This window comes from Vitis vinifera, chromosome 18 (assembly GCF_030704535.1).
Source record: "Vitis vinifera cultivar Pinot Noir 40024 chromosome 18, ASM3070453v1".
In the NCBI taxonomy this organism is placed as follows: Eukaryota; Viridiplantae; Streptophyta; class Magnoliopsida; order Vitales; family Vitaceae; genus Vitis; species Vitis vinifera.
Window position 1 is genome coordinate 11,241,810 of NC_081822.1, and position 17,532 is coordinate 11,259,341.

The following is a 17,532-nucleotide window of genomic DNA, read 5'->3' on the forward strand; positions in this document are numbered from 1 at the left end:
TCAACCACGCAACATAAGAAAGCAACCGTAAATAACACATATTGTATTATCAATTTATGACAAACACCACTTATCTTAAGAGAGCCCTGAGGCTCTCAGGGCCTCAAAGTAACAGGCAAACAAGTGCTTGCATAGTTACAATGACCATAATAAATGTGGCATTTTGCAGTGAAGGTTCATATCTCCAAATTACAAGTCAAGCAGTTGCATGCTTCTCTGTCTTCTGCACCAGTTCTTCTCTTTTTGCACCCACAACCTTGTCCACTACGTTTCCTTCTTTCAGGAACAGAAAGGTTGGCATGGCCTCCACTTCCCACTCCTTAGCAACAGTCTGTGGACAAACATGCTAATGTATTTAGGAAAGGAATTATAGGATAGAAATTCCATGCTATTCAATGACGTAATCCCTAAGATTAACATTTTTTTTATATAGACTAGCATCCAGATATATTTACCTCCAATTCATCCACATCCACCTTGAGAAATATGACATTAGGCATCTTCTTGGCAAGCTCTGCCAGAAATGGGCTAATGACACGACATGGCCCACACCATGAAGCAGTGAAATCCACCACCACCTATTATTAAACAAAAACAAAGAAAAGTGGTATAAGGGTAATAACCCATGCCAAAATGGATGAAAGAAAATCCTCAGCTGAAAGACCTCATATGCAAGTACACAGTCAGATATGATAATTATTGTTTCAAAAGATTCAAGATCATCGGAGCACCAAGGTCATTCTACCATTCCAGGAAAAGAAATTTAAAAACCTGCTTGAAACAGTACAAAATTTCTTTAAAGCAAAGTATATTAATACTGCAAAATGCACTTTAAAACAAATAGAAAACAGAAGAACAAAAAAATAATACTTGTTTGCTCATATTCGCCTTAAACCATATAGGTGTGAATACGATCCTAAAGCTTCCAGCCTTCCACAGTAAACAAAGATTACTGCACATATGCATCCATAATCATGAAAATACTGTCTAGTTAGACATTTTACCACTCTTGACACAGCCCACAAATTTGACACATCTGTAATGCTATTTACACTCCCTTTCTCAACCAAATGAAGAAGAGCACACTTCTCACTAAGCTCCTCCTAATCTTCTAGCACAAGAAACCAAAACTATAGTGGTAATTATCGCAAATGTAGTTGAAGTTGTGATAAAATCAAGGCATTGTTGGAATCCCATGTCTGTATGGCATCCAGAACTTGCAAGTCACAAGTCCACTCAAGTTCTTAATTCCATGTAGTGATGGAGAGTTTTGGGTGGTTTTCAATTTTCAATAAAAAAACGGAAACTGAGAAGGTTCAGTAAAGAACAAAGGAAGCATATCCTTATTGTGGGAATTTACTATTACAAGCAGTAAGGCCCAAAAGGAATGGAATTAACAAATCTCAGGGTAAATTCTTAGCCAACTATAAAAGGCAAATACATCAAACAGGTAAATTATGCAAAGTTACATAAACAGGGAGATACTAAACAGAAGTCAAGAAAGGAATTATAAGTTTTCCCAGCTTGGGAGGAGAGAGTTTCTTTTAGGTAGGATCCGGCGAGGTTTAAGCATCTAGGCTATAAAAGACTTAAGCATATGAATTATAGCAACTCAACTAGTACTCAAGCATATGACCCGTCTCATGACCATCAAGGTATCAAGACCAAGGGTGAGAAGATCTTGTTATCTTTTACCAGATTGGTGTTTTTCCTAGGTTGAACAAAACTAATATGTTTTCAATTTTTTCCAAAATAATGAACAGAAGATGCTTTAGGGTCTTTACATTGCAACTTATTTCAAATATATTTCATCCTTCAGGTAACTTCTGATCCCCAACAAACATGAGATGAACATCAAATATATTTTACCCCTGTAATTTCAAATCATCAATGCTGGAAATCTTCAAACTAGCTGTCTGAATAGAAAATATGAGTGAGTTGGTAAGAAGTTTACAGTTACAAACAATTATTGGGAGGGTTTTATAAGAATATCTCAAGAGGTTCATACAATAACAGAAAAACAAATAGGGTCAAGAGGATAGGAATCTGACAAGAACTCTCTCCACCCTCTGATCCCAACATCCCCCGTAAGTGAGTTGCCGCTTTGGAAGCACTTCTAGCAGGATACAACCCAATATTATAGATTTATGAATAATAACCGCATTGTTTGCAAAATTTCCGGACAAGTTCAATGATTTTCCCACCCCAGATACATCCCAAAATTTGCAGATTCTTCCTACATCCCCCAACTTTATTTCCCAATAGCAGTCTCCTCATCTGCCACCCAATCCACACATACTCCCACAAATATAATCCTAAACCATTTAGTTCCCACCATTTGAAAGCATGAATTAATGAAAGCAGGTAGAAGAATAAAAAACAGAGAGTATCACATAGATCTATGGCAATGTATGAAAAACTTAAATTGTGAATTCATGCATGAAAAAATTTGTACTAATGTATATCTTTCAAATCATTATGTTGCAGAATTGCATAGGGCAAGAGAAATGCTCGGTCCCCATATCCAACAGTTACTTTGGGGCTGACCCATGTCCTAATGTACTAAAACGGTTATCTGTCGAAGCTGCTTGTTCCCCTACGGTAACAACAACCACTCAACCTGATTCAAGATGAGATGTCTGCAAAAGAAGGATTCAAGCAACTTCCTGGTGTAATTATGGTTATTTATACACTACAGCAAGCCGTGGAGCAAGAAGCACATGGAATAAAGGGGGTGAAATTACAGGCAAAGGTCCTTCAACTACATTGGTGTGATTCATATTCATATTTACAAGATAGGTCAGTAAATTATTAGTTTTGACTAGAAATGGAGCCCCGAGAATAATGTGTGTTGAAGATAATGCGAATAATTTGAGTGAATATTCTTTGGGCGCAATGAAGGTGGGGTCTAAATTATTGCTTCTGGAGGTGTGATTGATGAAAGACACCAGAGCAAGGGCTCTCTATTGAATTCCAGATGAATATTTACCTTGTTTTCATTGTTACCAATGTTTTCTGCAGTAGGTATTTCTCTAGGATAAAGAAATATTAGATTTTGTCGGCTATGTTCTTCATTGTTGGCTATATTGAATTGCAAAATTTGGTGGTATGTAATCCAATCTATGTTCGTACGAACCCATTCAATTTTGCAGTCATCTTTGGCTCCAAAATATTGGGTAGGCCCTGCCCTACTGAGGTTCTTTTGCATTATTAAATTGCTAAGATGACATCTGAAGCGAGATCAATATTTGTAGTTAAGTACATCATGCCAAGTCCTGTTGCTGATCCTTTTAGGGGCAAACTGGACCAAAACTTCCAGACAGTGGCATAAAAGTTTTGTGCACATTAGCAACGTGCTTCTCCTCAGCCAAGGGCCCAAGGCTAGGTTCATTCACATTTCCCTCTGTACCTTCTTCTGTTTGCTAATAATGTTTTGTGGTAATGGAAGGTTGGAAACTCACAGGCATCAACCACGCAACATAAGAAAGCAACCATAAATAACACACATATTGTATTATCAATTTATGACAAACACCACTTATTCAAAATAACAGGCAAACAAGTACTTGCATAGTTACAATGACCATTATAAATGTGGCATTTTGCAGTGAAGGTTCATATCTCCAAATTGCAAGTCAAGCAGTTGCATGCTTCTCTGTCTTCTGCACCAGTTCTTCTCTTTTTGCACCCACAACCTTGTCCACTACGTTTCCTTCTTTCAGGAACAGAAAGGTTGGCATGGCCTCCACTTCCCACTCCTTAGCAACAGTCTGTGGACAAACATGCTAATGTATTTAGGAAAGGAATTATAGGATAGAAATTCCATGCTATTCAATGACGTAATCCCTAAGATCAACATTTTTTTATATAGACTAGCATCCAGATATATTTACCTCCAATTCATCCACATCCACCTTGAGAAATATGACATTAGGCATCTTCTTGGCAAGCTCTGCCAGAAATGGGCTAATGACACGACATGGCCCACACCATGAAGCAGTGAAATCCACCACCACCTATTATTAAACAAAAACAAAGAAAAGTGGTATAAGGGTAATAACTCATGCCAAAATGGATGAAAGAAAATCCTCAGCTGAAAGACCTCATATGCAAGTACACAGTCAGATATGATAATTATTGTTTCAAAAGATTCAAGATCATCGGAGCACCAAGGTCATTCTACCATTCCAGGAAAAGAAATTTAAAAACCTGCTTGAAACAACAAAATTTCTTTAAAGCAAAGTATATTAATACTGCAAAATGCACTTTAAAACAAATAGAAAACAGAAGAACAAAAAAATAATACTTGTTTGCTCATATTCGCCTTAAACCATATAGGTGTGAATACGATCCTAAAGCTTCCAGCCTTCCACAGTAAACAAAGATTACTGCACATATGCATCCATAATCATGAAAATACTGTCTAGTTAGACATTTTACCACTCTTGACACAGCCCACAAATTTGACGCATCTGTAATGCTATTTACACTCCCTTTCTTAACCAACTGAAGAAGAGCATACTTCACAAGAAACCAAAACTATAGTGGTAATTATCGCAAATGTAGTTGAAGTTGTGATAAAATCAAGGCGTTGTTGGAATCCCATGTCTGTATGGCATCAAGAACTTGCAAGTCACAAGCCCACTCAAGTTCTTAATTCCATGTAGTGATGGAGAGTTTTGGGTGGTTTTCAATTTTCAATAAAAAAAAGGAAACTGAGAAGGTTCAGTAAAGAACAAAGGAAGCAAATCCTTATTGTGGGAATTTACTATTACAAGCAGTAAGGCCCAAAAGGAATGGAATTAACAAATCTCAGGGTAAATTCTTAGCCAACTATAAAAGGCAAATACATCAAACAGGTAAATTATGCAAAGTTACATAAACAGGGAGATACTAAACAGAAGTCAAGAAAGGAATTATAAGTTTTCCCAGCTTGGGAGGAGAGAGTTTCTTTTAGGTAGGATCCAGCGAGGTTTAAGCATCTAGGCTATAAAAGACTTAAGTATATGAATTATAGCAACTCAACTAGTACTCAAGCATATGACCCGTCTCATGACCATCGAGGTATCAAGACCAAGGGTGAGAAGATCTTGTTATCTTTTACCAGATTGGTGTTTTTCCTAGGTTGAACAAAACTAATATGTTTTCAATTTTTTCCAAAATAATGAACAGTAGATGCTTTAGGGTCTTTACAGTGCAACTTATTTCAAGTATATTTCATCCTTCAGGTAACTTCAGATCCCCAACAAACATGAGATGAACATCAAATATATTTTACCCATGTAACTTCAAATCATCAATGCTGGAAATCTTCAAACTAGCTGTCTGAATAGAAAATATGAGTGAGTTGGTAAGAAGTTTACAGTTACAAACAATTATTGGGAGGGTTTTATAAGAATATCTCAAGAGGTTCATACAATAACAGAAAAACAAATAGGGTCAAGAGGATAGGAATCTGACAAGAACTCTCTCCACCCTCTGATCCCTACATCCCCGGTAAGTGAGTTGCCGCTTTGGAAGTACTTCTAGCAGGATACAACCCAATATTATAGATTTATGAATAATAACCGCATTGTTTGCAAAATTTCCGGGCAAGTTCAATGCTTTTCCCACCCCAGATACATCCCAAAATTTGCAGATTCTTCCTACATCCCCCAACTTTATTTCCCAATAGCAGTCTCCTCATCTGCCACCCAATCCACACATACTCCCAAAAATATAATCCTAAACCATTTAGTTCCCACCATTTGAAAGCATGAATTAATGAAAACAGGTAGAAGAACAAAAAACAGAGAGTATCACATAGATCTATACTGAAAACCTAAAAAAGAGACCAATAAAAAGAACAAACAGACCCAAAATAATTTCACTCCCATCGTCTCAAAGCAAGAAACCCCATCACGAAATAAGGAGAAATCACATTGACAAAAAATCACAACAGGATTACACCAAAAATCGGTAGACGTCAAAAATCAAAATGCAAAATACCAAAAAAAAAAAAAAATACCAGTTTCTTGGACTCTATTCCATGCTGGAATTGCTCCTTCCACGATTCCACACTGTGGCAACCGACAACTTGTCCCTCTTCCGCCATTTCTCAATTCTCTCTCACAAGGCTCGTTCCCCCAAAGTTACAGCAAGATTTTTCCTCTAAATTTCGGATACCTCTCCTCTGAAGTTTAGATTTCTGCTCGCCCTCTATATATAGATAAACAAGAACCAACCAGTCTTGCGTTTATTACGGGAATGCATCATGTGAAAAGGCGGGTCCGCTTTCATGCAAATTCGAAAACGTTGCTTCTGACGTATGGGCATATCTCACCATCAGTCTTTCTATCGCGCCCTACCACTTCTTCAATTCCGTGCGCCCAAATTGACATCCCGATTGTTCTAGCATGTTCCTTTTTTTTTTCTAAATTCCTAATACATTTCCATTTAAAATTTAAATATGAATTTCAGACATTAGTCCGAATAAAAAAAAATTGACTTAAAAATAAACGAAATTAATTATAATTAAAACTATTAAAAAATTTATATATTTTAAAATTATTTAATATTTGTATAAAATAATTTAAAATAAATTAAATGAATTTATAATAATATATAAAAATAATTTATTGATTTTAAATTTTATTTCTTTTTTTTTATTTAATTTCTCTCATATTCTATTCTAAATTTCTTGAAAATAAAATTTACTTTATATTTATATATATAAATAAAAATAAACATTTCCAATCTTCAAATAAAAATGAATACATCTTCCACGTCCACTAATAAATAAATAAATTTATTTGTTTTGAAATTTATACACGTGTCCTCAAAGGATCCACAAAGGTGTCTGTGTTTCACTCACCTGTGTCTACCGACATGAATTTTTTCCGCAGGGTCCATTTTTGTCAGCGAAATAGACAACTCTCTCACATGGATGTTGCCTTTTTCCCTTGAAAAAAAAACGCAAACGTTTTTTTCTAAATTAAGATCTCGAAACGCTTGTGGATTCTTTTTAATTATTTCTTTAGTTTCTACAAATAATGTATATTTTAAGAATAGAAACAGGAAGTATATTTCAGATTTTAATATTTTTAAATTTAGTGTGTAGAATATGGGGGTTTGAAAATTAAGAAGAAAAAATGATTTTTGATACATTCATATGAAAAAAAAATTATAAAATGGTAATTCAAGTTTATAAAATATAAATTTTAAATAATTAGCATTTCATTTTTTTTTTTATCAAAATATTATATTTGACCATTTAGATACTACATCATAGTGATTAAATGCTATTTTTTATCATCTTAAGTAAAATGGTAAAATTAGAATCAAATATTAAATGAGAATATATAAATTTAAATATAAAAAATATTATTATTTGATTATAATAAATGATTTTTATTGTGATGGATGGATGTACATCTTGTTGAATTAAGTTTGTTTTTTAATCAAATGAATAGTAGGGGATATACTTTGTTAGAGTTGGGTTTGTGTGCCTAAGTGAATTGATTCAACATCCGACCCAACAAAATAGAAAATGAGGGGAATCATTTTTGCCAGTTTTAAAATTGCCCAAAAACTATCATTATTAAAATAAATAAATAATAAATAATTCTCTTTTTTTTTAGTAAGATTCTCCCTTTTTTTCTGAAAGAAACATAATTCTTATTTCTAAAAAACAAGTCATTTTTTTCTCCGAAAGAAACATAATTCATATTTCTAAAAAACATAAGTACTGATCTTTTTTGGGAATAGAGTGATTTTCATATAGTTTCATCTATGACTTAAGGTGAGAAAAATAATCAATAAAACAACTAATGGAAACTCTCAAGTACGTTAAAAAATAATTCAAAAGCCTTATTTTTTGTCATTGGTATCAAAGTCCTAAGTTGTTTTCTAACTTTTATTTTTGTTTGTTTTCTCTATTTATCATAGTGGAATTTCTGAAAATAATAATAATAATAGTAAACTTTTTATGGATGTAGTTTCAAGAAAACAAATAAATAAATAAATCATTTTTTGGCTTTGATGCCAAAAAATATAAGTTTATGAAAAGATAAACAAACAAAATAAATATGTTTTCTTGATGTGGTTCAAAAAAACCCAATTTTTGAAAAATAAAATAAATAAAACAAAAAAAAAAATGTTCCCTGGCTATGGTTAAAAAAACACATTCCCTTTTTTAAAAAAACAAAAAAACAAAGTTCCAAAAAACAGGTGGAAAGTCCATCCACTACCTTGGATGAACTTGAAGTGGACAATAATAAAAAAAAATGGAAACGGACAAGATCCCCCTTGAAGTGGGCAAAGAGAAAATACATTTCAAAGGATTACTTGGTTAAATGGGTTAAAATAACACGAGTATTTGCAAAAGTAATACATCCCTCAAAAAACATAAAAAATGACTTAGAGTAGGACAAAAATGCCCCTTTTGTTTTATTTCCATCCAACACTTATTTTGCTTCATTCTCTTTTAGGTGTTCTTGCCTCTCCTTCACAAGCCCTAGATAATTTCTCTCACCCCTTCTTTCATTCTCAAATTCTAAAAAACTTCTCATTCTTTTTCTTTTTTTTTGTGAAGTTGTCTCATATTTCATATCCAAGCAAGAAACAAAAAAAATGATTTTATGGAAGAGTGACTCTCGTATTCATAGTTCTATTAACGACTTGAGGCGAGAAAATTAGTTAACAAAATAACTAATAAAGATTCTTAGGCATTTTAGAAGGTAACTCGGAAGCTTTATTTTCAGTCATACTTAAAATAAAAAAAGATATAACATTCATTTTAGAAACAAAAAGCAAAAGCTTGTTTAATAATTATGTAATGACAATAATAAATTTTTATATATTTTATATAATTTTTAAATTCTTTTATTGATTTGTCATATGTAAGATACCTATATTATTAGTTTGGTAAAGAAGAATAAATGTAACAAGTTATGTGTGGATTTCTATTTACCTAATAATTCTCCTCATCAAGTTTTGATGATCATTAAACAAAGTTAAGATTACTAAAGGTTTAAATCAAATTAATCTTTTTAATTAAGTTCACTTTCAAAAATTTAAAGAAAACTTAAGCAATCATGAAAAAGATCAATACTTGAAGGAATTTGGTTGCTTTGATGACTTAAAGTGACCCAAGACTTGTAAGATTATTACTTGTTAGTGCACTTGAGTCTAAAATTTTTCATACACTTAACATTTTAAAAATATCTGTCTTTGAACTTTAAAATATCAAATTTCATTAAAAAATAAATTCTTTATTGTTTTCAATTAAAAATCTAAGCCTAATTCTTTGTAAACTTATTTTAAAAGTTTTAAGAAGTTGAACATAAGTTGTTAGAGGTTTCAAGCCTCAAATCGAGCTTTTTTATAATACAAATGCTTGAGGTAGGAAAGAATCGATTGAGTCAATCAAACTCAGCTGATCAAGGTGCACTTTGCACACACTCTCTCATCTAATAGTTTGCCTCAACCAATCAAGGATCAATTGCTCAAACAATTAGGGTCTAACCCCCAACAATCATCTATTAGTGCATTAAATGCACAACAACTCATGAACTGATAAAATTGATTGCTTGATCAGTAAAACATATTACTCAACCAATTAAGCCCTTTTTGAAGGTTTTGGCATCCTCGAGATAATAAACTATGAATTAAAGTGTTTTAGAACATTTATAAAGATAAGAACTGCATTTAATTGAAAAACCATTTTTCTTTTCATTTAAAACTCTTCCAAGTGCATTCAATCCAAGACATGTCAATTTTCTCTCATGCACCTTCGAGTCCTTAATTTTTCTTGTATTGGGAGTCTAACTTGCCACTACAATTGGAGTTCATAAATTCACCTTCCTTTACTCTTGTGAGAGAAGTTGCTCAAATAAAATAGATTACCTAAAGAGTTTGTAAAAGTCCATTGAAACTTTAGAATCCAAGTACATGCATTGAAGGCTTGGCGTTCAAGTCTTGAAGATTGTAGAAACCTTGCTCAATTAAGAGTTTGAAAAGAGTGAATGTGGGCGGTTTGTCAAAACAGTATAAAAGAGTTTACAATCTTCTTCTTTCAATCTCTTATTATTATTCTTTGATTATTCATTGTTCTTTTCTTAACTTCTTTAAAATTGATTATTTGTGAAAAATGTTTATCACCCAATTCATCCATCTTAGGTATATATTTAAATTGAAAAAAATCTTGGGAATAAGAAAAATATTTAATCCCTTTATTTTTTTTAAAAAAAAATTTATTATCAAATTTTGAAAGTAGAAAATAAAAACAAGTCACGAAAAGGAATTTTAAAAATTAATTTTACTATTTTTATTATAAAAAATTTACCATTCTTATTATAAAAACAAAAGTGGAATTAATGTCTTGCAAATAATTTTCATTTTATTTTTACTTTTTTTTCATCAATTTCTAAGTTAGGGTATTTTAGAATTTTACACATGTGATTTAGGTACCTTATTTATATTATGTTTATGGTATCCCACTTTATGAGAGAGTTTTATTTTTTTTGGGCATCATCATAGTGAAAACTCGGCTACAAGTGGATGTGACACTATTATTGAGAGTGAACCACTATAAATTTTGTAAATTTGTTATGCTTTATTTTTTGTATTGATTTATTATCGCTTTCGGAAAATAGGATTAGAGTGTTTTAATCCTAACAACAATCTTCAACCTCAACATGAAATAATTTTAACATTCATAAATTGATTTGAAGTTTCCAAGGCATGAATGATACTATAATTTTATAACAAAATATGTTTTTATTAGTGAAAGTGGATGAATCCTTTGAAACATAATAATTAAAAAGCTTATATTTGGGAATTACTAAAAGAATGTTGCTTTGGAAATAATTTAAAAAAAAAAAGATGAAAAGGCAATTTGTTATCTCATTATAACTAGTAATTTAAGGAAACTTTGAAATAAATAATATCAATTTAAAATATTTTTTTCTATTTTTTATCTTTTAGCAAATAATGACATGAATTACCTTACATGAGTCCTAGCTATTTGAATATTTAAAGGATAAAAATAAAATAAAATAAAATAAATATTCAAAAATAAATATTTAATAATTAAAAATTATTTAATTACTTACTAAAATCAAGTTATATATGTTATTTTAACTATATTTAGATCTAAAATTATGTTATATCCTTTTTATTTTTTGAACCAATTTTTCATGAAAGAGCCATTTGAAAAATAACTTAATTTTTCTTCACCCACATTCATAGTTTTTTTTTTTCTTTTGAATTAATGGGAAGTTTTTTTGAAAAAAGAAGGTATATTTATTAATATTCCATTTTAAGCCTTTTCTTATATATATATAAATGAGTTATTGAACAAAAACAATTATACTAATGTAATACAAAGGAAGTATTAAATACTTACTTCAAGATTTTTATTTATTTTCTTTTATTTATTTTTATTTACTTCAAAATTATACTAATGTAATACAAAGGAGGCCATTCTTGTTTGTTGTTTTAAATTAAATAATAAAAAAATAAAAATAAATAAAAATAAAAAATTGCATAAGAAATAGAGAAACTCTAACAAAAAATAAAGAAAAAGATGAAGGATCTTGAAGAAGAGACTCGATGTTGATTTTTATTCCTTGATCTTTGTTATGGATTTTATCTTAATTGAAAATTTTATCCAAGAAAGGAGGAAGTATGGAAAGAACTTGTTATCAAAATTAGAAATTGAAAAATAAGAGGGAAATGAAAAGGGAAAGGGAGATAAATGTCATTTTTTTTTTGGGAAAAATAGGGTAATAATGTCCACAAAGGGTTATTTTATGAAAAAAATCATTTCAAACAATATTTGATTGGTCGAATATAGCATATGATAAGATCAAAAGATGAAATATTATATTATATCTCATGTTTAATTGATGATGAAATAAGATAAATTATCAATCACTTATCTTATCTTATATTTAACCAAACATGAGATATAAATATAATAAAATGATAATATATATTATTCACTTTTTTTTTTTTTTTTTTTATCTTGTTGTAGTATGTGACTCATATTTAATGAAACACACACACACACATATATATATATATATAAAGGCCAAATGTCAGAGCGAAGTAGGCAGAGTGCGAAGGGCAACGCCTTTGTATTACGATTTAAGGATATTTTTGGAATTTCACTACCTAAAGATTAGTATAAATACCCTTTTTATGTAACCTCAATTTGATACATAGTGAAAGTCTTCTTTCTTGTCCCGTTGATATAGGCAATTTGTCAAACCACATTAAATCTATTTTCACTATAAATCGTTGCACCTAAATCAACTTATGTCTTTTCACATGAAAGATGTTAATCCAATGATAAGATATGAGATATTCCATTTATCAAAAATTTAATTTTTATCAATTTTTTACTTTTTAATATGCTCATTTTACAAAATAATATTTTTTATTATAAATTAAATTTATGGTATAAAAAAGAAAAACTTAAAAAAAATATTTATAAAATAATATTAATATATGATATATAAATTATTTTTATACATTAAATAACATAATAAAAAAATTGTAACTTTAAATATTTTATGCATGAATATTGTTAAACATAAATGAAATTTTATTTTTTAAAATAGAAAATATTTGAATGTGTTATAATTTTCATTTTAAATATTAAAAATAATATATATTTTATATTATTTTTTATTTATTTGTAAATTAAATATAAATATAATATAATATAGCATATCTCATAAATGATATAATATAATATTTTGTTCCTAGCATATGCATATACAAGGATATCATATTTTAGGATTATCCAATAGGATATGATATCTTAATATATACATATCCTATTTTATCCCGCCAATTAGAGATATCCACGACTTAACAATTTTTTCATGATTTATTATTGTTGTTAGAGGTTATTTTCAAATTTATTTCATATATCTTTATAGTTGATTTTTTTGAATAATTTTTATTTATCTAATGAAAACTTATATGTATTAAATGATATTTACAAAATGAAAGTGTTTTAAAATATTTGTTACAAAGGTATTGAATTAGAAATTTATTAATATGGAAAACATAAGAAAATCTTTCCATTTAAATTATGCCGCGTGAATTATATGCAGTTGAGTTGAACGTTAGAAGGTAAATAATCATAAAATTAGAATTAAATATTTTATGACTTAAATTTTCCTTAGTTAGATATCAAATTATGTTATATCCATTTTTATTTGAAAAAGTAACCTTAACTTTTATAAATCAATTTTATCTTTATTAATTTAAAAACATTTAAAAGTATATGCACTTTTTCAAAACTCAAATAATTATTTACTAAAATATCATTTTATTTGATAATATTAAATAAAATTAATTTATCATTGATAAAAGCACCTTACAAATGAATATATTATTATTTTTTATTATATAATATAAGATATGTAAAAAAAAACTCCAACATCCTCAAATGATAAATAAAATATTTATATTTTTCTAATTAATAATGATTTTATATCTTATATTATATAAATCCACTCATCTTCATTAAAAAAATTAAATTGAATAAAAATTTTGTTAGTTGACATCAATAATAAAATAAGAAAATTTAAAATACAGTTAAAACTAAAATACTTAAAAATTAAAATACAATTAAAACCAAAAAAATTAAAAATTAAATACAAAATAAAATATCACTCTTATTATATTTTCAAATCTTTCTCAAATCTATATTTTCTATCATTAGTGTGATTCAACAAAGTGAAAAATAATATTTTATTTTTATCTTTTTAGTTTTAAAGTTTTAAATTTTAATTATATTTTTATTTTTTATTTTTTTTTATTTTATTGATCTCAAATTAGTTCTTACTTTTGAAAAAATGTATGAATTTTAAAATATTTTTAAATGGATGAAAATAAAATTAATTTATAAAAGTCAAGTTGCTTTTTTATAATATTTATTCATTTATATTCATAGTTTTTTTAAAATTAATTTTAGTTTATCTAATAAAAAAATGACTATTTATATTGGGCAATTAATTATTTAACAAAAATAAATTATTGATTGTTTTAGGAGATATATTTATTAATATTCTGTTTTAAGTTTTAACAGTCAAAGTAGGGCAATAGAGAAATGAAGCACGTGAGAGTTGAGCAGGAGATAAGAGAGAAACACGTGGGAAGTCGGAAGCCACATCCAGCAGCATCGGTCCATCACAGAAATAAAATTCCTGCTGTATTATCCACACAGACAGAGAGAGGCCATTCTGATTTTTGGGTCTCTTATTCGAACCCTCTAAGCCACCAGATACTCTCCAACTCTCAATATTAACACATCTGGCACTGTATCAAATCCATCAATGCCCTGCGCTTCTGCTCTCCACAATGGCACTTTCTCTATCTAATTCCCTTTTCCCTCTCTAGACTGTTCCCCCTCCTAACCTCCCAAAGATTCCAATGGCTCTTCCTCAGCTCATTCCTTCTCCTCCTTCTTCTTCTCTCTCTCGCAAACTCTTCTTAAACCCTAACTGTAGATTTTTTTCCCCATCATCTTCTGTCATTCCAGTCCCTTCTCTTGCACGTCACCGTCACCACCGTCGCCGGAAAGAGAATTCCCTCCGCTGCTCCGCATCCTCCTTCTCCGAGAAGCACCACACCGGCTCCCCCAAGTCCGATGACGTCGTCGAACTCCCTCTCTTTCCTCTTCCGTTGGTTCTATTTCCCGGGGCCATCCTCCCATTGCAGATCTTTGAGTTCCGATATCGGATGATGATGCACACTCTCTTACAGACGGATCTCCGATTCGGCGTCATCTACTCCGACGCCACTACCGGCACCGCCGATGTAGGGTGCGTCGGCGAGGTTGTGAAGCACGAGCGCCTCGTCGATGACCGGTTCTTCCTCATTTGCAAAGGGCAGGAGCGGTTCCGCGTCACGAACTTGGTTCGGACCAAACCCTATTTGGTGGCAGAGGTGACGTGGTTGGAGGATCGGCCCTCCGGCGACGGCGATGAGGACTTGGAGGCGTTGGCAAATGAGGTCGAAACCTATATGAAAGACGTAATTCGATTATCGAATCGATTGAATGGGAAGCCGGAAAAGGAGACCCAAGATTTGCGCCGGAACTTGTTCCCGACGCCGTTCTCGTTCTTTGTTGGTAGCACGTTCGAAGGCGCGCCGAGGGAGCAGCAGGCATTACTGGAATTGGAGGATACATCTGCGAGGTTGAAAAGGGAGAAGGAAACCTTGAGGAATACCCTGAATTACTTGACGGCAGCATCGGCGGTGAAAGACGTGTTTGCATCTTCGTGAAGGGGTGAATTGGGCAAAGGTGGAAGAGGGTTCTTTGTTGATTGAGGACACAGAGGGAAGGCAATGTTAAAATATAGGTACCATTGCATACTCTTTGCTTATTGCAACCCAAGGATTATGAACCTGTAAATTTTGATGTCTAATCCTATATGCATACTCTAGTTTCTTAGTCATATACCCTGAGATATTACTGTTCATATATGTTTATATTTCTTGCTTAGTTAACGGTTCTTTCTTTGGTTTCTTTGAGAAACAACAGTTTTTAGTCTTTCTATCTCCCCAGCCCTGGGATATCAGAGCAAATCTAAGGGGTATATCAATTAGCTTTTCTTGGAATTGGGTTCATTAGGAATTTTCAATCCAATTTTGTATTGCTAAATTACAATAAAATAAAGGCATATATAGAGGACTTTACATGACAAGAAATCTATTAGCTAAAACTTTCTCCAGCTTATCAAAGCAAACATGTAGTAGTGAATTTGAAAAATCAATCAAGGAGTGTCTTATAGTGACGCATAGTGTGAGCAAAGAAAAAGAAAAACCCATAATGAGATCACTGATCAGTAATTCTGTGATCATAGCATGATACTCAGCTCCACACTCGCTTGTGCAGCAACCTCTCCCTTTTTTTCCCCTTTCCCATGGATGGGACAATAGTATGGTGTATATAAAATACATAACTTGTTGGGTCACCACAGCACTCATGCCCCTTTTTAATTTATTGGTGTTCAAACAGTGGGGTGTTTCTGAAAGATGTCTTTATTGATGTTTAAATTTCAGTTTCCCCTTTTTTAAGATGTACTCACAAAGAGGCAACTGCCCTTTGTGATCCAGTGGATGTCAATCAGATGGCTGTGTTAAGAGGAATTTCTGCCAATTGTCTATGTAGATTGTCATTGCTTGCACCTTAATTTAAGCATGTTGCAGCACAGATGCCTACCCGGTGATATAGAATCCTAGAATCATGCCCTCCTTTGCCTGCCTTTCTTTTTGCACTTTAAGTTGGTTTTCATTTGCACTGGTTTGCTGTTTTGTTGGAACATAAGTTAAAGCCCTAGGAGTAGCTTCATGTCCAAGTTGGGAACAACAGAATGGTGTGCTTTTCTGCCGAGTTAGGATTGAAGGGTTATTAGAAAGGTTCTTTACTAAGCCTGATTGAAGCAATAAGGTCTGAATACTTGGATAGCTTGCTATCGGTTAAAGAAAACTGAGCCTGTATTTAGCTTGTCCTCCTATTTTATGACAATTATCTTAGGCGATCCCATCCAATTTCAATATGCCTGGTATATCCCTTGTATACACAATTCGACTTCTTCATTTTGAAGTTTCGGGGTCCAGATATAATAATAATAAAATTAAGCATGATAGGCGACAGGTGTTTTTTTTTTTGTTTTTTTTAAAGAAGTTAACCTTAAGTCGCAATGTCATTATGCGCCTTTCTATCTTATAAGATAGGAAAAAAAAGAAGAAAATAATTGTTTAGAAATAACTATGATCCCGTTAGAAAAAAGTTTAGAAATAATTGTTTATTTTTTAAAATAGAAAAATAATTTTTAACTCAGAAAAAAGAAAATAATTTTTTAAGATTTTTTTTTTTGAAAATCGGTTATTTTTAAGAATAAATTTTAGGTGATTTGGAATATATTTTGTTTAGTGTTTTGAATAATAATAATTAAGAATATGAAAAATATTTGTATTATATATAAGTGTATGATGTTTTGATGAAAAATAGATTTTAAAAATTATTTTTTATATTTGAGTTTTTAAATAAAAATTTATTCTTAAAATAATTAGAATCTATTTTTCAGAACTTGCTTTTGAAAATGTTCCCAGATATCCCAATATTTTTGTGGCCGAGAATGCACAATACAGCAACGTGTTAGGTGAAAGATGATATCTGCCCGTCCAATCTGTCCAGTTTACTTGGACACCTTTTAGCCTGTAGGTCACTCAAAACAGCCTGCAGTCATCATGATTTGATTCATGGTACCAGATGAAAACACCATTTTCCCTGTTTTTCTGAAAGCAAACAACCGTCCCTCCATATGCGCTTGTATTCAATTACTACGATATAAGGTCCTGGAAGGCTATTTTGAGCGCCTCCATGCATGCTTGTTAAAAAATTCATTTTACAATTTCGAATGTTACATGGCCAATAGAGAGTAGCGTTTGGGTCCGCTATTCAAATGCTTCTCCAATCCAATTAAATAGAAAAAAAAAATTGAAGAGAAAAATAGGAAACTCTGC

At 31.2% G+C, this 17,532-nt stretch overlaps 3 protein-coding genes across 3 annotated transcripts; 1 reads left to right on the forward strand and 2 right to left on the reverse strand.

Annotated features, from left to right (window-relative positions):
* Positions 1-28: 28 nt before the first annotated feature.
* Positions 29-882, reverse strand: LOC100266040 (thioredoxin H-type). Its single transcript, XM_002280911.5, has 3 exons — positions 871-882; positions 456-578; positions 29-331 (listed from the first exon to the last, which is right to left on the reverse strand). The coding sequence occupies exons 1-3, from the start codon at positions 880-882 to the stop codon at positions 197-199; spliced, it is 270 nt and encodes an 89-aa protein (XP_002280947.1). The 3' UTR covers positions 29-196.
* A 2,753-nt stretch (positions 883-3,635) lies between these two features.
* LOC100250566 (thioredoxin H-type-like) lies at positions 3,636-6,094 on the reverse strand. The gene is given in 3 exon segments (NM_001281234.1): positions 3,636-3,770; positions 3,894-4,016; positions 6,008-6,094. Coding segments are annotated over 3 exon segments (345 nt in total).
* A 7,996-nt stretch (positions 6,095-14,090) lies between these two features.
* Positions 14,091-15,510, forward strand: LOC100255748 (uncharacterized). Its single transcript, XM_002280522.5, has one exon. The coding sequence runs from the start codon at positions 14,431-14,433 to the stop codon at positions 15,283-15,285; it is 855 nt and encodes a 284-aa protein (XP_002280558.1). The 5' UTR covers positions 14,091-14,430; the 3' UTR covers positions 15,286-15,510.
* The last annotated feature ends 2,022 nt before the right edge of the window (positions 15,511-17,532 follow it).